The following is a 23,104-nucleotide window of genomic DNA, read 5'->3' on the forward strand; positions in this document are numbered from 1 at the left end:
TAATGTCTTCTCTGTAATTTTTACACTTTGAGGACCGGATTGGACCCTCTGCAGGGCCGGTTTTGGACAGCGGGCCGCATATTTAACACCTCTGCTCTAAGTGCTCAAAAACACACATATTACAAAAGCATACATCCCTGCAGGCACCTAATCCTTAATTCCTGCTGCGCTGTAAACAGCTCGATAATGGCAAAGAAACATAATTCGTAGAAAGCCGCAATTGCAAAAAAAAAAAAAGTGGGTGTAGAAAGATAAGCAGAGGAATAGTCGGGAATGCAGCGTAGGAGGGCTGCCAAAGTGCAGTTCTTACTTTTTCATTTTTCTTCCCCCACACTCTTCAGGTAGAAATGGAAATTCTACTGACCAGGGGGCAAACGCTGGCATTGCAGAAAAGCAAGTGTTAATTTGCATCGCTTCCCACGAGTGATTCAGACACGCATGGACAAATATCCACCCCTGAGCTCTCCTGACAGATGAGACAAAATTAACAGCTGTAATCACAGAGGAAGGAGCTGTCATTTCACATCACTCTAACGGCTGTTTCTCTCAAAACCCCCGGTGTATTCGCACACGCTCACGACAAACAATGTTCCAAATTATTACTAAGGGAGCTGCTGAAACTACAAGAGAATTCCTGTCAGCTGCAAGTGCTGCAAAAATCAGACTGAACTAATCGATCTCCAAGTTACAGTAAAGCTGTCAGACGACGACGACGACGACGACGACTACATTATAAGGCAAAGGTGTGTAATTCACACCAAAGAAAAGCAATAATAAACAAAAAATCGTAACCAATAGTCCACCAGATTGCTCATCTTAACGAGGAATCTGATCATTTATCACAACACAGTAAGCTAGCAGTTCTATTTAAATCTCACGTTTTAGCAGCAGAGCTTCTGTAATTGAAACATTTTCTATTTGTGACACTAATTCAAGGGGAAACCCGACTTTTGAAGTGAAACCTTCCTGACTCGGTCCTAGATGTTAGCCTGAGCTAACAGTCTCAGTGATTCTGCTCTCGAGCTTTTGGCAAATTTTGGATTTTAAATTCTTAGCCGAAGATTCTTCTGGTGTTCACAGCTGTGCTTACTGCACTCCAGAACCCCAGTTATGAGGCTTATCGTGCTTTTGATCATGTGGATGTGCTGCGCAGAGAAATCCAATTATAAATAGCTCTGTATACAAGATGAACACTCGCACTCTGGTTATTGATTACTGTGTGCTGTCTGCACAGGAGCCTGTGATGTGTACAACTGTTAGCTTGACATTATTAGCTGAACATGCTGCCATCATGGAGAAAAAGGAAGGAGAGGATGATGATGAACAGATGTGACTGGTGGGATCATCATGATGGAGATCAGAGAAGCAACCCCGAGCAGAGAGAACATCTTGGGCTGATCCTTCCGATTATCTGCCCAGCTGATTTTCCGGGCTGGTGTTTTATTTTCCCCAACATTTCTTTTGGTCAACTATCGATAAAATACAGTGGTGGGAAAAAGTGTTCGGACACCCCATACATTTGAATTTATATTCTACTAAGAATCACTCTTAGGTCTTCAAGTGCAGTTTATTTTAGTACAATCATAGCCATAAACTAAAAAAAAACAACCTAAAAAGTCCACTAAAAATGGAAAATTGATAAGGTTCCATAAAAATAAGAAATTTTCAGTATTGAGTTATTTTGGTAGAACTTAGTTTTGTTACTTGTTCTTTTAAACAATAAAAAAAATACAATATTTGAATATTCGGATCTCAAAATTAATATTCGGATACCATTGTCATGACCGAATATTCAGATATCTGGATATTTGGGTCCAGCCCTAATAGAAACATGTAGATTAAATAAAAATTTAGTTACATTTTTTTTTACATCCACATGAAGAGGATTATCAGGAAACAGTCGGTTTGATAGCAGCTTTTCTTGTGACGCTGTGACAGAAGAACTAATTCCACCTGGTACTATTTTCACAACACTTGATCATCTTTTGCATTTTTAACAAATTCAAACACTGCAGTTTGTTGTTCGGTGCACGAGCTAAAGGCTGAACATCTCCAAACCCTCAGCCCGCTTTCACTGTGTTCTGCCGTTTGCTTCTGAGTTTAAACCTACTTGCACTGAGCGCAGCACGAAATCAGATTGTGGTTGCAATTATTAATGACTGGCGTCTTGTTAAATCAATGCGTGTTTGTCTGGCTCCACAGTAAACAGATATATGTGCTGTTTTCTGTTGCATTCCTGACAAAGGAGCTGCTCAGTGCGAGTTAGGACTCGGGGATCTGTCGGGACTCGCTCTGCCCCCCTTGCAACACCAAAGCACCAAATGAAGCAGCAGTAAAATCTCAAGGATCAGAACTTTAACAATCTGAAGATATTGTGAGGACACGACACTCTGCAGCTGCTGTTTAACTTCTCAAACTGGCTTTTCTTGTTTGGAGTTTATTTTTGTGATAAAGCGCTCCTCCCTGTAGCCTGTCTCCTATTTCTGAGCCTTCACAAGTTGGAAGTTTGAGCTGAAGCATCTTCGCAAACACATTGGCCTAAAAAACATTTTACTCACTGGTGTGGGAAAACTTTGGCTTCAGTAAAAAAAGGACGTCTTATCATGGGGACCCAGGCACCAATGATGGCCTGAAAACAGAAACATGACTAACCTCATGAGCAATTTGTGCAGACTAACCCTTACAGAGGACTGAAACAGCCACAATCCAGGCTCAAACTAAAGGAATTTCAAAATCCTAACCAGTCTGAAAGCAAATTGCATCACACACAGCCTGGTTTCTGACTGCAAACATCCATGAAACCATACCACTGTAATAGAAAGCCGCTCACACATCGATACAACAGCCTGGGATAAACTCTCCTTAAAGAACAGGTTAATGCATGATCTTCTATGTTCTAAGAGACAGAAGTTCAGACAAAAAGCAGGTCTTTTGTGCTCTCTCTCTCGGTGTGAGTGGTTGTGTTTTAGAAAGTTGGTCTTTTCTGCAAATTCCCTAGCATTTTCCAGTTTTTCATTACGGTGAATTGTCGTGTTTGTGCACAAATTCCAGCCTGTCAGGGCATCAAGTCCACACTTCTCCTAAGAACAGGGCTGCTGGCTGTGTTTTTGTGCAGAAGACATCAACACTGCTGCATCTGTGACAAAAAATTGCACTCGTGTGCTTTTTAAACAAGAGAATTATGTTTCCTGAGGCTGAGAGATGGAGCTCTGGATGGGATTTCTACAGCAGGACATTTCTTGGCTCTGTCAGCAGTGGATTGTTTTACCAGCACTGATGTGAGAAATGGTTCCAGATCGGTCAAAGATGTAGCTCGAGAACAATGAGGACAGTAAGCGTTCCTTTGTCTTTAAGCCTCCACATTAGTCAGCTCTATCCTACCTTTTTTCTCTCCAATATGACACCATAAAACACGGTTTGAAACTACTAAAGCTCATCCTCACCCATCAGTTGGGCAAATATCAACATTCCAGGCAGCAGGAAATGGACAAAACTATTGGAGCTCAGTTTACATCCTGATAGGTGATAGCAAACTTCCATTTTCTCAATGATGTCCATTATTTGTTCTAATCCTCGTCTGTTCCTGGTCTTGGCTACAACCAACACATTTTCAAACTCCTCACTGGTAAAACTCCGTATTTCTCATTTTTAAATGTGAGCTAGCTTGTCCATTTTCTTTTTAGTGTCATCACAGCCAAAGCTCAGTTACAAAAACAACACTGTTCCAAAACAAAAACTCACAAAAAAAAGTGTTTAAGATCCCCCGCATCAAAATTTTCAACACTGCAACGCTAAAAAAAGACACAGCGGAGGCCTACAAGCTATTCTAAGGGTATCTGTCAAACGTACACCAGAGAGAAAAGGGACAGAAGACAGAGGAGCAAAGATAAACAGGAGGAAAATGAGAGTTGGGACGAGGCAAATAGCAACCCGGCACCCTCGGGGAAGTGGAGCCCATTAGGCAGATGAGGGCATCCTGAATTATTCAAGATGTGTTTGTAAAACATCACAGATGGGGTATAAGTAGTTAGTGGTTTTGAATCTGTGCATGTTGCAACAGCATGTTTTCACGAGCTCGCTAATGTTACTGTGTGGAAGATGAAGGCGGAGAAGAGACTGTGAGAGATAATGAGAAAGAAAAAGGAAATAAGATGTTTGTTGATGAGAGAAGCATCAAAAGATGGGAGATGTGTGATTTTTTGTTTTTAGTGTCTACGGTCAGTAAACACAGTAAGCTGGTTCTGAGACACACTCACTCATAGTCAGTGTCTCCCACACACGCATAAAACACACACCGAGACAGAGGTCCATGGCCAGCAGAGAGAATAGGTTTCAATTTAGTGAAAGTTGTACCAGTATTCACAGAATAGCTCGCCCTGCCTTTCCATTCACACTCTATTGACCTCGATTACGTTGAGTCTCGCAGACTCTTGAATTCTGGCCTCCAGTGCAGCCTCTCCACAATCACAGCGACACTCATTTCCTTGTAGGCACAACTACTCCCACATTACACGCTTTACGTACAACTACGGTGCTTAATCATTTAGTTACTAAACATTTACTGTGTCTATCTACACACTTGGCACTACGCTTGTAGTTTAATGTGTTTAGTTGGACGATTAGTCGTAGCAGAATCAGTACAAGAAGATGTAAGAATAGCGTTACATTTGAACAGGCAACTGAGTAAGGAAAAGATGGCTTTTACCATGCTGACATGTTTCAACTGCGTCTGTGGTCTTCCTCAGAGCGTCATCTGATGTGAGATGATGTGTTGTTTTTAATCAGGTGACTGGTCTGACAGATTCTGACACCCCCCCCCATGTTTTCACAACAGCTGAAATGAAAGAGCATGTCACAGTGTTGCATGCAAGTGCTGGAGAAAAGGCCTAAAAACAGTGATCTTGATAACTGATTGGATGAACATTGGCTCGCTGGCTTCACCTTTTTGAGGCTTTCTGCTCATCTAACAAGAGCAGCAACACAATTATTCCTTAATGAAGAATAATTCTTATTCTAACAAATCCACTGAAATCTTTGCAGTTTACGGCTTCTCTACAGTCACACAGCATATTTTTCTAGCAGAATTGATATACATGCATTTGACTGTCGTGCATTTCTGAAAGCAGCCTAATAGCAGACATAAATTGGACATTGGAATTTTAAACAGGCGAGAGCAGAGAGAATGCGTACCAGGGTCAGGATTTATTGACGAGGTGTGTGTCTATGTGTGTGTGAGGTCGCAAGGTGAGTAATGAGTGTGTTCCATTTATTCAGACACAGTTGTCCTCATTCTGAGCACTCAAATGATGCAAAACAGCGACAGCAACCACAGTAAATAACAGAAGTGGGTCCCGAACCACTCAAATGTCAAATGATTTCAGCTTTAACATCACCTCTCAGAAACTAAGGTCAAAAGTAGAGTATTTGGTCTAATGAAAATTCCAAAACAAAAACACGACAGAGACCAAATGGAAAATTTAGGCCATTAAGTAAGAAACTAAGAACAAGAAAACATTCAGAGCAACGAAAGTGAACACGTCTCTGATCTCTAACAGACATCACTAAAACAAAACCTATCACGTCCAATCAGTATGGCTGCCTGAACGTGGTGATTAAATGACCCGTCTATACCAGAACTTTCCTCAGTTTTTAACCCATGTCTTCGTCTTCGTGCCTGCATCATGGCTCCACACATCCACACAATCATTCTCGCAATGAACAGCTGAACAAAAGTCTCTGAACTACAGCAGAGCATCTCTCCAGATATAGCAAACACATTGAAAACATAAATGACTAGAATACCATTAAAGAAACACGACTGATTTTTGTGGCATAGCGTGCCAAATGTGGAGAATATCTTTCGATCATGTAAACCTAAATCGATAGCTTATATTGAACAAACTGATCTGTTCAATCTAAAGGTAATACAGTTAAAGGGAGGTGGTAGAATTCTGAATTATTTGACATTTAAGTGATATTGCACATAAGATACTGCACTTCTAAACACTTTGGTTTTATTTTTGTCTGTTTCTGTTTGAGCTTGATGGCTTTTCTCAAATTAAGGCAAATCCTAACACTCCAACACACACTGGCATTTAGACTGTGGTGTGCTTCCACCTTTGCGGCTACAAAGGCATTTACTTTTTATAACAAGACAATGCCCCGGTGCACAAAACAACATCTACATATAAATAATGTACATTTGAAAGAGGGCTGCACAGTGGGGTAGTGGTTAGCTGTTTAGTCTTGCAGCAAAAAGATCCCTGGTTCGAGTCCCGGCCTGGGCCCGGGATCTTTCTGCATGGAGTTTGCATGTTCTCCCTGTGCATGCGTGGGTTTTCTCCGGGTACTCCGGCTTCCTCCCACAGTCCAAAATCATGCTGAGGTTAATTGGTTACTCTAAATTGTCCGTAGGTGTGAATGTGAGTGTGATTGTGTGTTTGTATATGTAGCCCTGTGACAGACTGGTGACCTGTCCAGGGTGTCCCCTGCCTTCACCCGAGTCAGCTGGGATAGACTCCAGCACCCCCCATGACCCTAGTGAGGATAAAGCGGTGTATAGAGAGAATGGACGTTTGAAAGACTTTCACTGGCCTGCCCTGACCCTGAGTGGAGGCTGCTATGGAAACACATAACAGCTGACACTCTTAGAATAAAGTATTTAACTGTCACAAAGAGAAGGAGTGCCGTGTCCACATACATTTCAACTTGTACGTTATAAACCACTCAGAAAATGACCGGGCTGGCTAACAGTTGGACAAATTATAAGTGGCACTGTCCTGTGTAGAAAATTACAGGATAGCTGCCCTGTTTCCAGCCTGTGTCACCTCAGCAGTCTGACTGTGTCAGAAATAATTTCAGGTAAAATGTTGAATTACTGGCAAATTCAGCTGCAACAGTCAAACTGCTAAAGCAAGACTCTGCTGTGAAGAGTAAGTACGATTCACAAAGAATTGGCGTTTTTAGCCAGCAAAGAAAAAAATAATCAAGTCAAAATCATCAGTCCACGCTAGCACTGCTAAATAAACTGCATGGCTGTCAACTTGAGTAACAATATCCTCACTTTACCTTTTTCACCTTCACTGTGCTGGAGTTTGTTTAAAGGAGAAGCAGGAGAAGACTCACACACTGAGCTAAAACCAAACAACTGCTTGTTTTTGGGGCAGCAACACAAACTTTACTTCTACATTTCACTACATTTTTCTGCTTCTATATTAATGCTACATTTCTAGACCAAACTATTGCATATTGTAGCTTTAAGATGAAATTGGAGGGGAAAAAAAACGCACTAGAAAATACTTAAACTGTTGCTCTTTGTTACCACAAATCATCAACTTAGTGAAATGCGGCAAATCTCCCTCTCGTCTGAATTTCTAAGTACTGGAAGATAGACAATTTCAGGACTGTGTATTCGTTCTGCCTGCTTCCTCCGCAGAGAGGTGCGATCTCGTGTCTCCAAAGATTTTCGCAGCCAGGGGCAAGTTCACTAAGGCCTCTGCTTTTGCCTGCCGCTCAACTGGCATCGACCAGTGTTTAGCCTCTCTCCTCCTAAATTCCTGGCTAAGCTCCCAGAATGAGTGCAGAGGCCGGAAGTGTAATTTCAGCCAGGATGAGTTTCTACGGCTGCTAGCAGGAGAACTTTGGTTGCGTGTTAAAACAGCAGCATATGGCCTTGAGATGGTGATGCCCTTGACACCACATTTACCCCCGTAGAGGTAGGCAAAATCCCAGCAAACATCATTCGGTAACGTTCTCAAATGCAACCTCAGAAATTACCATCAGTTCACTGGAAGCTTCACAGACAAAATAACCTTATCTGTAGATGCGGTTATAAAGTCATTAAAGTGAGTAAAAATGGATGATAAAGCCCAGAGCTATAGCCTAGCCGCGCTAGACAACCCACGGCAACGAATTTAATTCTCTGCCAGGGTGGGTCTAGTTACCCTCCATAAGGCTCGAGGTTGGATTCTCCTAAAACTGGCCGGACCAATCACCATGAAGTGCAGAGTCAGAAGGCGGGCGTAACGAAGTGACGACAGAGGCGCGACGATTCTGACAGAAACAACCGGCGCACAGTAAACAGTTATCTTTCGACTCGGCTTTGGCCACAGCCCTTAAAGATTTGAAGCTAAAAATTCAACTTGAAAGATAAACAAAGGACGGCACTGAAGTGTTTCATTGAGAAGAAAGACGTATTTGGACTTATGCCGACGGGATATGGCAAATCCTTAATATACCAGTTGGCTCCGCTGGTTGGGAAGCTAATGGGACTTAGCCACAATCCGCCGGCGCTCTAGGAACTCCGTCAGCCTATTCATTGCACTGATTGGTTGTATACCTACCCAATTGCTGCAGAGGGATTTGAAAGACAACCTTTTAGCCCGCCTCCCTCCCCGTCGAGCGTTCCTAGACCCTTGTGCCTTCAGAACATGGGTCTAGCGTGGCTAGGCTACCAGAGCTAAGCAGAAGTTTGAAAACCCGCTGTTTAATGACAACAGAATAAACTCAGTCTGCTGAAGATGACCATTTAATGTGGTTGAGAGCTCATCATGTGGAGCAGGTCATGTGATCTGGAATTGAGGTGTTTTTGTAATGGCTAATTTAGTTGAAAGAGATTTCTTAGACACAGATACAATTTGTTATTTTGTGTTATAAAATAGCAAAAATGACCACAGAGACACACGAAATGACCACAAAACACCCAAAACTACCACAGACCGACTGAAAACGGCCACAAAAGGGTGCAAAATGACCACAAAAATACCAAAAACGTCCACAAAAAACAGTCTGAAAACGACCAAAAAAGAAACAAGATGAGTACAAAGACACACAAAACAATGACAGACATAACACGACCACAAAAATGCACAAAATGACAAAAAATGACCAATGAAAACATGAAATGACTCAAAGAGACAGATAATTATCAAATGAAGACATAAAATGAGGAGACACACAAAATAATTACAAAAAATTGCAAAATGACCACAAAGACACTTAGAGTTTTAGAAACGCATTGAAAACAGCCACAAAATGACCACAAAAACACCTACAATGGCCACAAAATGGACTGGAAATGACCAAAAAAAGAGAAACAAAATGACTTAAAGAGAAACAAAATGAGCAGGTCATGTGATCTGGAACTAACAAGCTTCCTTGAGAAGTGTTTTTGTAATGGATAACTTAGTTGAAAGCGATTTCTCACATCAGGTTTTTCTTTTTTTACTTTTAATAAAAACGTATGCAAGATATATCCCATGGACTTCAAAAGTCCCTCAATTATATACTGACCCCTCAGTTCACTGGAAGCTTCACAGACACTTGACAAAATAACCTCATCTGGAGATGCGGCTATAAAGTCATTAAAGTGAGTAAAAATGGACGATAAGTGCCAGAGCTAAGCAGAAGTTGAAAAGAAAACCTGCCATGTAATCACAGTGGAACAAACTCAATCTGCTGGAGACGATCATTTGATGCGGTTGAAAGCTCCAGAACATGTGAATAAGTGGAATGTTTTAATGACCGCAGTTTCCAAGATTATTACACACTGTCAAGCTCATATTCACACCGTTTCTGCAGGTGTAATGCAATAAATGCTGTTATGCTGCCATCACATACAGAATGTAACTCCATAAAGCAACACAAGTAGTTGCAATGCCAATAAAAAGTTCCGCACGAAAGCACAAACTCGCCGTTATACAAAGACGCACACCCTAATGCGTGAGCACACATCCAAACACTTTGTGGGAGGGATTCACAGAAAATGTTTTTTGACAGATACACCCACACGCATCCTTCAGTGGCGGCTGCATGTGGACGAAAACGACTTCAGGTCACAGATGAGCTAAACCACAAGACGCAGACAAGAATATATATATTTATATGCAGCTGAAGCAATTCATTCAGGTCAAAGAATCACATTTACACCAGATGTAAAGATAAGACAAGCGCATCTCCGTGGTTCAAATAAACAAAGCTTAATATAATCTGATGCATCGACGTGCGGTCCAAACGCTCCGTATATGCAGGAGGATACGTCGATATCATAAAAAATGAATTCAAGTAACACTTCCCTAGAGTGTTCCAGGCGAAAGCTATAAAAACGAGCTTTATTTTGGTGTGTGAAAGCGAGCAGCACTTTCCGTCCTTCCTCTTTGCATGATGGAAACAAAGAAGCACTCAGTACTTTTATTGGGCAGGCTGTAAAAGTTGAGCAGAGGACATATCTGGGATAAAAGCAAAGAACAATACCTGAGTTATTTTGGACTGCACAGAGGATACTATGGATGAGGACACCGCCTTGTCTTTCTCCTGAGACCCACCCCTGAAGAGAAACGAGAGGGAGAAAGACGGAGAGTAGAAAATCAATCATGTTAACAGGAGACGACATGCAATATTCATGATATTTTCTGAAATGTTCAAAGTTGGCCAGGCATCCAGAGAAGAAAGAGAGGGAAAGAAGTGGAAAAAGAGGAAGGGCAAGTGAGCTGTCAAATATCCATCCGGAGCCCAAACCACCACATGCTGCTGAGTATAGAATAATGAGGCAAACAGCGTCAAAACCGGAGGCCTTGAATTCAACCTAATGGCTCCGTCCAAAGCTTTTAATCTCACCACGCTCTGACGTTTCATAATTTATGAAGCGTTTTTTAAAATAGAAAAGTTCATGTGCATCAAGCTAATTGAACACAACAGGTAACAAGAAAGTGCAGCTACTGATGTTCTGGGGTTTTTAGGTTTCAGTTCACTGGGGAAGTGGGACATTCTGGAACGTATGCGTCACTCAGATGAGGCTGCAAATTTTGGCTTAAAGTTACTTTTATTCAACGGGTGAGTTTTTTGTTTTTTTTTTGGAAATGACACAGGTGTTTCCCAAAAGATGCTAAGATGATGTATAAGATGCATCACTGAGGAAAAAGTAATTTATTAGCTTTTATTTAGATATAAAAGCAGGCGTGTCAAACATGCTGCCCAGGACCATTTTGTCAAGTGTAAAAATTAGATAGAAGACATTGACTGCAAATTAGTAAAACTATAAATTTAAAATAATTTTTACACCATGACAGGCTATTTTGATCATGAAGTAAAATACTTGATTGCTCATTGTAATTTTTGTCTCATTTTTTGTAATATTTGGTTTTGCTTTTGTTGCTTTTCTTAGTCTGACTTGTGTCGTTTGTCTAATGTTTGATTGTTTTGTTTCCGTTTTGTCTTGGTGTTTTTTGGTGGTTTTGTCATTTTGTGTTTTGCTTTACTTGCTATTTTGTGTGTCGTTTCTGTCGTTTTATTGTCTTGCTTGTGTAGTTTGACCACATATTGTGGTATCGTTTCTTTTTTTTGGCATTTTTTTGTCTTGTTTGTGTCATTAGTGTAACTTTCTGTCTTGTTTTGTTCACTTTTTTGTTACTTTTTAAGTTTTCAATTAAATTTTTTGTCTCTTTTGTATTGTTTTGTGTCATTTGGCTAATTTTTTTTGTCATTTTATTTCTCGATTTTGCCGTTTTGTGTCTTATTTTTGTAATATTTTGCCTTGTTTTTCTCTTTTTTTTAGTCGTTTGTCTCATGTTTTAGTCATTTTGTTTCTTTTTGTCTTGTTTGTGTCATTTATGTGATTTTTTTTCTTTTTGGACTTTTTTTGCTTTTTGTTTTATGTCATTTGTCTCGTTTTTTTTGTCATTTTGAGTCTCTATTATGCTGTGATTTTACTGGTCCAGCCTATTTGAGATCAAATTGGGCTGAACTAAAATGAGTTTGACACCCCTGTTTAAAAGTAATTCCAAGTTAAAATTTCGGTCTTCACATCTCTTTACCTCTTAAGACATTTTCTCCTGAGCACCCACTCGGCTTGACTTGACTTGATTCGGTTTAGGTGGTTTTCCATTACAGTTGAGGACCACCTTATTGTGTGTGGAGTCGTCATAGCACGGCGGCCCAGAAGTCCCTTATCGTCATTTGTGTGCGACACAAACCACAACACAACAGTGGAGGACACTGAGGCGGTGGTATACCTGCTGCTCGGCCTAAGAAGAGAGTCAGAGAAACCGTCGCTGTCGCCAGTTTTTAAAGAAATGGCAGATTTGGTTTTCATGAAGGAGTCGTTCTCGTGTGTCATCACTCCTCGTCCAATCAGTGGCCTGCACTCTGTAGACGTCACATTATCGGCTCGCTTAGAACCCCGGCCGATTAGGTACTAAAATAGTAGCTGGTACCAGGTACTAGTCCTAAAGGAAAACCTCACAAACAGAGTAAAGACAAGCCGAATTGGTGCTAGTGGAAAAGCATCATTACTGAGGTTTTCTTCTAGTGTGCAAAGTCAAAGCCAAACTGCTTCTACACCTCTACACACAGTTTATTGTTGAGTTTCTTACAAAGTCTAAAGAGAAGTTTTAATAATAAAAAGCTAAAGTAAAAAGAAGCCAATCTCCTCTTGGAATGACTCTGCTTATGTGGCTGGACAAATAATTGTGCCTCTCTGAAAAGACCGATCGACTGCCGTACACAAACAACAAAAGCAAAGAGAAACCCTTCTTTGTTGGAAATAAAAGCATTCTTAGCTGTAACTTGGCTGATATACTGGTTAAGTTGGAGAAAGAGTGAGGCTTTTAAATACACACAACTGCACGCAATACTTAAGGAAACGGTCTGTCTGGGCACAAAAAGGATCCTTTATGTTTCTTTCTCAAACAAGCAAACATATTTACATGGCTTCCTATCATTAAAAACTGTTTCTGGAGCAAATCACAGACTTTAAAGGTTGCAATGGGCTCCACAAGTGGAAAATCTGCAATAAAGCTTTGCTTACCAATTGCAAAACACACAAATGGACGTGTAAAAAAGCACTGGTATTAATTTACCAATGAAAGCGAATGCTTTTTAAAATTTTACTGTCTGTATTTGGAAACTCTGGCAGAGTTACGAACAAACAGATTTAGCATATTGTTAAACTGTAATCTTCATCTTTTATTTATCAACATGTAAAAAGTGCCCTTGCGCCTTCTCTCTGGTTGTGTTTCTCGGTTCATGAGTTATTTTTCTTACAACATAACCTCAGCAACTGACTTAGTGAATGAAAGATTATAACTCAAGGGAGTGTTGGCTGTAAAACTAAGTTCTAGTCTGAAACATACCAGATTTTTTCCCCCAAAATATGGTACTGCTGGGCTACTGCACTGCACAACTTTAAGAAAGTGAAGTTTATATTTCTGTGTCGAGCCAATATGCTTTGTCCTCTAGCATTCAAAGGTCAATGTATGCAGCTTTAGCTCTTGATAAATTAATAAACAGTGGACCAACAACTCCAAAATACCAAAAAGAAACTGTCTCCGTTGCCAATGTCAGGAATGCACTTTTGCCTCAAGACCTTGAATGAAAGATGGAGGCTGATATCACTGTCTGAAACAAACATGGTTTTATACGGGCGTTCTGACCGCCAACAGTCAATTTTCCAAATTCTACAGCAGAAACATGTTAAAGCAAAGTGTTAAGAATTAATCTGGGAAGAATTTAACAGGAAAGGAAAGATGAGATGTTTTAAAACACCCTCCATGATCCCAACCTTTGAGGAAAGAAACAACAATCTATGTTGCAGAAACTCTGGCAAATTTGGAGACCACATTCACATATTTTGGGACAGTCTAAAACTGAAACTATTTTGGGATTCAGGTGGAAATAAGACCCATCTTAAGTGTTGATTTGTCACTTGAGCCTTTGTTCGATATACTCGGCTCCATTCCAGAGGAAGCAATGGATAAAAAAGGCATATTTATTCCATATCCTACTACTGGTGGTAAATAAAATGATAACCGTGTCTTGGCTCCGCCCACTACCTCCCACCCTCCACCAATGGAGAGACAGATTGAAGAAAGTCGATTTAATGAAAAAAAATAACAGAAAAACCCCGCCTGAAATTAGGTTCCTTAATGAATATATGGGCTCATGTTATTGTTCACTTTAATTTAATTTGATTTTACACATTTAACAGGCTAGGGGGGATGTTTTTGTTTGAAATGAAAGTGGAGATGTGATGATATTTGTGTCTGGATTGTGTATTTTAACATGTTTCATAACCAACTGCTGCTTTCTAATTTACCTTTAAACTTAATCTCATAACTCTTTATGTGGGTTTAGATGATGCCATGAGTTTGTCATGTTGCCAAATCGTCCATTTGTTGATCAGAAATTTGAGTTAATCTGAAATACTGTGCATTATTAGCGCAATTCATACAGATTATTATACGTTTCTGTGTATCAGTGAGTCGGCAGCTTTGGAAGAAATCTACAGCAGGAAGAGAGATTTATAAGCAAGTAGTACAAACAGCATGTGTCTTCTCATTTGTCAGCTTTAAGCCCATGTCTTCTAAACAAACATCTCTTTCTCCAGCGCAGACAGTTTCGGTTACATCTGGGAAATAAATCTAAATGCTGAGCTGGATTATTGACAGGCCTGTCGACGGCTACCTTGAGTGGGCCAGGCTGGAGGCAGGGCTCGCTGATGGAGACAAAACTCTGCTGGGCGACGAGTATGGAGAGACAGAGAAACCTGCAGTTTGCGTCTGTCCTGAGGATGACAAGGAGCTCCTCCTCTGCTCAGCAGGGGACCTGAGAGACAAAAGCAAGACGAGAACAGCAGCAGCTAAAAATATTTGGATTCAGGTAGTGGCACCACATAACACACAAGAGATCAAAGGGGAGGAAGATTTTCTGAAATAAGAAAAGCACATCCCATAAGAAATTGCTGGATTTTTTTTTTTACACATTTGGACGAGCAAACATTTGATCCTGTTTGCTGCAGTGCCTACAGATGCAGATACTTGATAAACACCACAGGTTTCGATTATGTTTTCAACAAAAATATCAATGTATTTAACATTCTTCTGTGGAAAAAGTAACTTCACCCGTGACCTCAGAAGTTTATACTGACCCCTGTGGTGAAGATAACTTCCAGTGGGTGTTTTCTTTTCTTTTGTTGTCCACCAGTATCTGACATCTGCTGGCTGAATTTCTGACCACTTGTTAAGGCAAAAGTCTTTCAAATGCAAGATGCTTGAGGTTTTTTTTGCATCCACCAGCTGTTTCAACGCACCCCAATAGTATAATTAGCACTGCAGATCATGCGATTACATTTTGGGGCACTTTGACACTTCTTTTGGCGTCAAACGGTTTGCTCTTAGGCTACAATTTGACAGGGCAGCCAGAACTGATTTTCCTTACAGTGGAATGATCTTTTATCAAAAATAGATCTTTTAAAACCCCTTGCCATACTTGTAGGCGTCAACAACCTTTTTGATGAAGGCCTCAGAGAGCTCTTTAGATCTTGGCGCGACGACACCGCGCATTTCAACAGCAAAGAGAACATCAGATCGTAGATGTCAGAGATTTAAATAAGACAAGCTCCACCTGTCACTCCATAAAGAGTTTTAACTCATCGGCACCTTGAACGCTTGACTCTAATCTTATGGATATAAAGGCGCAATGGATGATAAAGGTCTGTCTTTTTATTTTATTCCAATCATGAAAATGATGAAGGAACATCAGTTTTATGGAGCATTTATTTATCTGTAGGTGCTGCTTTGAACAGGATCATGTGCTTGTTGCTCAAATGTACTAAAATATACAAAAAGCACAACTCTTTAACTCTTTAATTAGCAAACTCTGCTGAAAGCTAATGCAAATAGAAGCTTCCTATTCCAGTTTCTGTGAGGGTTAATGTCTTTCTTACGAGCACATATGGCTACCTTTAAAGGTATAGTGGCAGATTTACAAACAACATTATAGGCTTACTAAAAAAAAAAAAGATCCCCCCCAATGCTTTTACGACAACAACCAAAACTGAGAAATATCAAACATTTCACACTCAGCAAGCAAGCGTGGCAGCATCAGAGCCGCTCTCTGCCTTGGCAGCTGTAGCAATCAATGTTTTCAGTGTTAAAATAAACACAGCTGTACGTGAAGATCCGTGACTCTTCCTCTCTCCACAGACCGATGACACCTGCTGTTAGATTCACCTGGATCTCGAACGCCTCCTGGGCAAACCGGAGCTGCCGCCGCCGCCGCTGCTGCGATGATGGCGTTCCCGGTCCCTCTCCTCACGTCTCCGTTCTGATGAGGGGCCCCTCCTGTCCCGTCTCCCCGGGGAGTGAGAGCGTGATCTGGCCAGACAAAGACAAAGGTAAGACGGGAGGAAGCCATTAACTAACAGGAGGAGCTGATGCATTTGAAATGAAGATCAAGAATGGAAGAGGGAGGAAAAGTGAGCGATAAGACAATGACAGTTAAAGAGAGAGGAAAAAACAAATTAGAGAAAGTAATCGTGATGACTTTCACGTAACTGAAAACTGAGAAAAGCTGATGGCTTTCATTCTGTTATTCTAATAAACTTTCTGAAGCTCTGAATGCAGTAGTTTGCGTTAAGGCAGCTAAAACAGTCTAAACAGTGTGCAAAAAACAGGCCAGAATACAGTTCATTACTTTAATAAAAGTTATATCACACGGACTCTCAAAATGGAAATGCTGCTTTTTCTAAACTAGCCTGAAAAGAAAACAGTATTAAATATTTATGATGGTATAAGAGAGCTGTATTCATTTTGCCCACTGAGCAGTATGCAGAGCATGTGTGCCGTTTGTAAAAATAAAAAAGACAAGGTTAGAAGAGGAAATTACACCTTTTTCCTAAAAACAAAGCCAGAAAGAAACGGCCAGATCACGGCACTGCACAAACCAGGAGAATACTAAGAACATGAGCTGCGTGTGTGCATCGGCTCCCCGTTGGAAAACAATATAATACTCGATCTTGTTCACTTCAGATGTTTACTTTTGCACAAAAGGAAATCAGTTCTACAGCGAGGCAGCATAAAAACAATAAAAACACAATGACAAAATGGAATAAAAGGAGGCGTTAAAGCTATTCCTGCGAGGCTGAATGTGGGGACAAAAAACAGAGGTCAATAAAGAGGTGAAAGCTGCAGCTCAGGTGATCACAGGAAAAACCCACAAAATACAGCATTTTCAACATTTGTCATCAGCTTCTCATGATGGATGTAAAGAACTGCATGACGGTGAAAGCAGTCAAACAGTGGGAGAAAATGTGAAAATGAAAACTTCTGTGATGATATGTGGTGTTTTGAAGTGCATGGGAGGGTCTGCAGAGTTTTACCGGGTCCTGCGGGATCTCCTGTAGGCACTGGGAAGAGAGTGTCTGGTCTTTGATCTTGAGCTTGACCTTGATCTTGACCTCCTCTTGTGTTTTTTCTTCTTTTTGTCCTTGTCTCTGCCTTTGTTCCTTTCCCTATCTCTGTCTCGGTCTCTTTCTCTGTGTCTTTCTCCGTCCCTGTCTCTGTCTCGATCTCTGTCTCGATCCCGCTCTCTGTCCGAACCCCTGGATGTAGCGTGAGAGGAAGAGGACGATGAGGACGGGGCTTCCCTGCTGCGATAGGAGCTATGGTTCTGCGCGGACACTCTTTGATCCTGCGGATACACGAGCTGTGTTTGGGACGCTTGAGTAGGATCGGATAGAACAGAAAAGGCTTCCTGCAGCTGGAGACACAAGCAGACAGAGAGAGTTGTATTTTTACCGGACACTTCTCCTCTTAATTATACAGAAACAGAAAACAAAGCATTGATTTGAATAAACATCCCATGTTCTTTTGTACATCAGGGACACTGAATGTATTCTCAGATGCTTGATATCTCTGCACATCTTTGAACAATCAATACAGAAGCCTGTGCGCTTAAAGAGATGCAGGTGATGCACAAGGTTAGCTGTGTGTTGAGATTAGAGATTTATTTATGCAATGCCCCCATGTCTACTCTCGTCAATGTTACATCCTAATGCAACCCGCGTGGGAATGGACGAATTAGAAAACAAAACATACATCTATGCACATATGGACGAGGCAGTGTACTCAGAGAACAGAAGGATTCTTTTTTTCTTAGTAGGTGATTTTTATCCACTTAAAATCTCTTTCAAATTCCCGTATTTAAAGAGATAAAATGCTGTCAAATATTTACATACTTCAGTTAGAAACATTTAACCTGACATTTATGGATGAAACGTACAAAATAATTATCACCTCCGCTGGGTTTCTACGGTGACAGAAGGTGAAAGTGATAAGTGCACATCAGGAGACTCATTTTTAAAAAGGAACTATAAATAGTCACACATGCACTAAAAGGGGCAACGGGATCGTCGCTGTCTCTTACTCTCTTGGGGAATTATTACTCATATTCTGTTTATTAAAAAAAGGAAGACAGAAACCCTTACTCAGCTGATTAAAGGATGGCGCAGGTTACACAACACAGTGCAGCCTTCTGGCTCCACACTGAGCTACAACTGTCAGCTGCAAAGTGTCTCTAATTACCACAATGTGGGTCTGTCTGCTCATTTCAGATTGGCCTGCTGCTGGACTCGCACTGAAAAATGGCTTCAGTCCATCAGCGGATTAAACACGGCGCTAAATCTTCCAAGGACAGATTTTATCTAGCGGAGTGAGCTCCTAGATTGCTCCTGAGGCCAGCAGGGTTACATATGGATGCATTCCTGGGACTGGATAAAGAAGAGGCATCAAATGGAGTGATGTATATGCTCATATTAACATAGAAACACACACAACGAACACTGAGCCAGAAAGGAAGGGCATATGAGGTTGTGTCTGTGCAATAAACTAGCCCAAACGCATTCCATTGTTGTAGCTTAGCTTAATAAAAGCAGAATCCAGCCACTTGTGCTTTCCCCCATCTGATAAAATTTGTAAGAAATGGGTGGAGCATGAAAAAAGAGAGAGGGAGGGACATGGGGAAGCAGCAGGAGAGAGGATGATGATGAAAGATGATGAAAGGAAGCAGTGAATGTGGCGAGGAAGCCGAGGCAGAAACGATGGAGGACAAATAAAGCATCCAAAAAACAGACGGGGAAAGTAAAGAAAGGAGCAATATTTATTATACTGTTCTGTTTGCACGCTATCTGGTGTCTGGGTTAAGGGGAAAGATAACGGAACGATAGGAAGCAAAGTCTGGGTTTTAAAATTAGGAGTGACATATGGGAGGCTTATCCCAACACCGGGCACAGAAAATGTCTGCCCTCTTACTCCTGCTCTGGCAAGATATGGAAGTTCAGACAGGGAGAGATGTACTAATAAAAAAAAGTAAAGGAGAGGAGCGAGAGAGAGAGAGAGAGAGAGAGAGAGAGAGAGAGGAGGAGAGGAGAAGGGAGAGGAGGAGAGGAGAGGAGAAGGGAGAAGAGCAGAGAAGAAAAGAGAAGATGAGAAAAGAGAGGAGGGAGAAGAGAGGAGAAGTGAATGGAGAGGAGAGAAGAGGAGATGAGATGAGAGGAGAGGCGAAAGGAGAAGAGGAAAGTAGAGGAAGGAGAGGAGAGACGAGGAGAAGGGAGAACAGAAGTGAAGAAAAGAACAGAGAAGAGAGGAGAAGAGATGAGATAAGAGGAGAGGAGAAGAGAAGATGAGAAAAGAGAGGAGGAGAGGAGATGAGCGGAGAGGAAAGGAAAGGGGAGGAGAGAAGATTAAACTCTCTTGGTCTTGAGAATTTTTCGTGACACTAAAAAGCAGCTCATATAAACTAATCATATAGGCAACTAGGCAGCAGACATCTCTATCTAATTAATGAGAGCATTTATTAGGAGACTCACTGTGAGAAACAGTTGAGTGTTTCTCATGCACACAATGGTCATTAATTAAGGCCTCGACTGAAGAACAAGTTTTAAAATCCACAGATGACGGCAGCCTGAGAGGGAAGCGAGAACACTGCAACGCCTTCATATCATTAATCTCTAATTCATTTCTGTTGTCAGCAGAGCCACCACTCGCCTCCTGAGCATCGTGGATCTTTCTGTGACTGCTCCGTCATGTTTGAACGAACCTGGAAGAAACATTTACATCAAACGTGTCCCAAAGATCTTGTCCATGTTTGGAAAAGATTTCAAAAATGTCAATGTTTGCCAAAACTGACAGCATACTGATCTGCTGGTAACACAAACACCAGCACAGCAACTAGACTTCCTTCCCTGAATCTATGAGCCAAGATGCAAAAAGTCCCAACAAAGTGACACAATCGAAACGAGATAGGAGTCAGAAAATCAAAGGTCGACTGGGCCTGTGAGACTTAGCCAGCAGGTTTCCGTTTACTCATGACAGTTTACACGAGCTACTACAGTGCTTCTGCTTAATCAACAGGATGAGCACTATGGGAGACGTGCAGAACTTACTGTACATCCACGGATCAAAGTCAGCTCATTCTGCCAACTCTACAAAGACACGCCATCAGCATTCACATCCGTCTTTACCGAGACTCCCAACATACTGTGATATTTTACAGTCCCGCTTCCTGGTCTTCCAAACGTCAGCATCATCTTACAAAACGCTGCAGCAAGAACATTCACCACAGCCAGAAGGTTTAAAATCTATTCTGCTCTTCCTTCACTGGCTCCAAATTCAGGTAACATTTGTTTCATCTAATGAATAAATCAATGCACAGCCTTGGACTGTTCTATTTATCTGACTTCAACTTTGATTCTGGCCAGACCTTGCAATTACAGAGCAAATTCTTTGGCAAACTTGAATGCAAACTCAAAAAGCTATCCACTCAAACAGTTCTATGACCAGCATGGACTCCAGCGTTGACCTAACTGAAATACTTTTACTTTTTCACCTCTGAGATACAAAGTAACTTAAAGAGCGAAGAACGCAAATTCTGACTCCAACTAAACCAGGGGTGTCCAACATGAGGCCCGTGGTCCAAAAGTGGTCCTCCAGAGGGTCAAATTCCAGAGAAGACATTAACTGCAGATTGTAAATTAGTAAAACTATAAATTTAAAATCATTTCCTGACCATGACAAGTTGTTTTGATCCTGAAGTAAAATACTAGATTGCTCTTTGTTCTTTTGTCGTTTCGTGTCTCATTTTTGTTATATTTTGACTTGTTTTTTGTTTGACTTTTTGTCTGACTTTTGTCTCATGTTTTAGTCATTTTGTTTCTTGTTTTTGTCATTTTGCGTTTCTTTTTTGTCTCGCTTGTGTGTTTTGTCTTTTTATCATTTTATGTTTTGCTTTATATGTAGTTTTGTGTATCGTTTTGTGTGTTTTTGTGTCTCATATGTGTTGTTTGTCTACTCCTTTTGTCGTTTTGTGTCTCGCTTTTGTCATTTTGGTCTCGTTTGTGCCATATATTTTCTTTGTCTTCGTGTCATTTGTCTCATTTCTGGTGTTTTGTGTCTCATTTTTGTCATTTGTCCTTGCTTTTTTTTTGGTTTTTGTTCTTTTTTGTCTGATTTTTGTCATTTTGATCATAAAGTAAAATAATATTTCATTCAGTCTCAGATGACTAAATGTTGTGTTCCTTTGTAGACACTCTGTGATCTGGAAGTTGTAATGTGGAAATGATAAACTGAGGATGAATGTTGATGAAATTGAACTTATTTTTCTTGAGAAATTTCAGATTGTTCATGATGTTTAGTAAAAAGACAATTCAATAAATATGAACATTTTCAGAATGTACTTTTTTTGCACTAAAACAAAGGGAAAAAACACTGAAATTGTGGTCATTTCTAGGTTATTTTGCTATGATTTTACTGGTCCGGTCCACTTGAGATCAAACTGGGCTGAATGTGGAACCTGAACTAAAGTATCCACTAAAGGCCGAGGAGAGGAGCGGACCTTCAGGACGTTCGCCCGGATGGCCGGTGCAGAAATCGCAGAACATCTGGAGAAGAATGACAGAGCTGGAGCCGCTGTGACAGAAGCCCGCCCACTGCCACCTGCTCTAAACCGGCAACCGGCCAGTTCAGCACGCATCAGTCGGGCTAACATGAGGAGCTGACATGCAACATCCATCACACCGACCGGCAATCTACACATCAAATGACCAGCAGCTCTTATTTACACTATAAAGTATCCCTGCCTGCTTTTGCTCCTGTATAATATGACAGGCAAAAGGCTTTTGAAATTTGCATTATTGCTACATCCTCATGAAACTTCACAAAGGAGAATTTTAAAGCAGAGATACCCTGCATTATCTCAGGGCACCACAACACAGAGTAGAGAAGTCAGGAGGCAGGAGAAAAGAGGCTCTCTATAAATTAGTTTTTAGCTTTCTTTATGAGGAGCCACACTTCGCCAGTTGGCTTTCCATCTCCACAATGTGTGCTCTGAGCGTTTTACAGTGTGATTGCATTTGATAAAGTTGTTCAAGTACCGGCAAAAAAAAGTTTTCTCCACTCCTGACACCAAAGCGCTCAGTTATATCGATAAATGCAGTGGTTTGAATTGATTTATTTTTCATACTATGTAATAATAAAGCTAAAGAAAGCACTCTAAAGTTTCTTTTCATACGTGCAAAAGTATAAAAGAACGTGATTCCCATGAAGGGTAATTAAAATCAGCCTTTCATAAGCAAAAATGTTGGGAATGACTCAATCTTCTACCAGTGGATCATTCTTTTTTGTTTAAAACAGTGATCCATGGTTCAAGGAAAAGATGCTCGGCTTCATTATCAGTGCCAACAGCTCCATGGTGATAAACCTATTCAGCATACAAATGCAACCTCTTTTTTTTTTAAAGTCACTGCAGGAATAAAGCTGCCTACATGAAAAGCAGTGTAAGCTGGACCTGCTACTAACCCAAGCACAGACTTAGTTCAGCTCAGCTCAAGAAAATGAGTGGTACTCGTAAAAAAAGACCCTGAATATTTACTTTTAAGTGGCAGCATCCAGATACTTATCTCTTATGCAGCATGTTGAATCTGTGATTTCATTTATACATAATCAGTAAAGAATCATCACAGAATAAAAAAAACAAAACAAGAAAGTCTGATCTTCCATCTTCTGCTACAATGTTTGAGAGCTGATTCAGACAAAAAGATTGAGTCTAATTAACTCTATCCATCTTATTAGGGTTTCTGTGACTTTAATAATGTTATTAATCTGTTTACCAAACCTCTCCAATGACCAAAGACTTCACTGCAGTTAAAAATAGAGACTAAAGAGAACCAGCAAAGAGTGACAAGACCGTGCTCATTTAACAACCTGACGCATCGAGGCTGAGATTCTACTTGTTATGATAAAATCTGTCACTATTCTTTCACTGCGACCGAGCCTTT

The 23,104-nt window shown here is 40.8% G+C and overlaps 1 protein-coding gene across 2 annotated transcripts in view; it reads right to left on the reverse strand.

Annotated features, from left to right (window-relative positions):
• Nucleotides 1-23,104, reverse strand: part of sfswap (splicing factor SWAP) — a 64,283-nt gene that overhangs the window by 3,134 nt on the left and 38,045 nt on the right. For both annotated transcript variants that reach the window (XM_022208628.2, XM_022208629.2), the window contains exons 15-18: nucleotides 17,153-17,532; nucleotides 16,005-16,148; nucleotides 14,458-14,598; nucleotides 10,252-10,324 (exon numbers count right to left, since the gene is read on the reverse strand). In XM_022208628.2, the coding sequence (XP_022064320.2) occupies nucleotides 10,252-10,324; nucleotides 14,458-14,598; nucleotides 16,005-16,148; nucleotides 17,153-17,532 (738 nt within the window). The remainder of the gene's footprint in view (nucleotides 1-10,251; nucleotides 10,325-14,457; nucleotides 14,599-16,004; nucleotides 16,149-17,152; nucleotides 17,533-23,104) is intronic.

Source organism: Acanthochromis polyacanthus, chromosome 18 (assembly GCF_021347895.1).
Source record: "Acanthochromis polyacanthus isolate Apoly-LR-REF ecotype Palm Island chromosome 18, KAUST_Apoly_ChrSc, whole genome shotgun sequence".
In the NCBI taxonomy this organism is placed as follows: domain Eukaryota; kingdom Metazoa; phylum Chordata; class Actinopteri; family Pomacentridae; genus Acanthochromis; species Acanthochromis polyacanthus.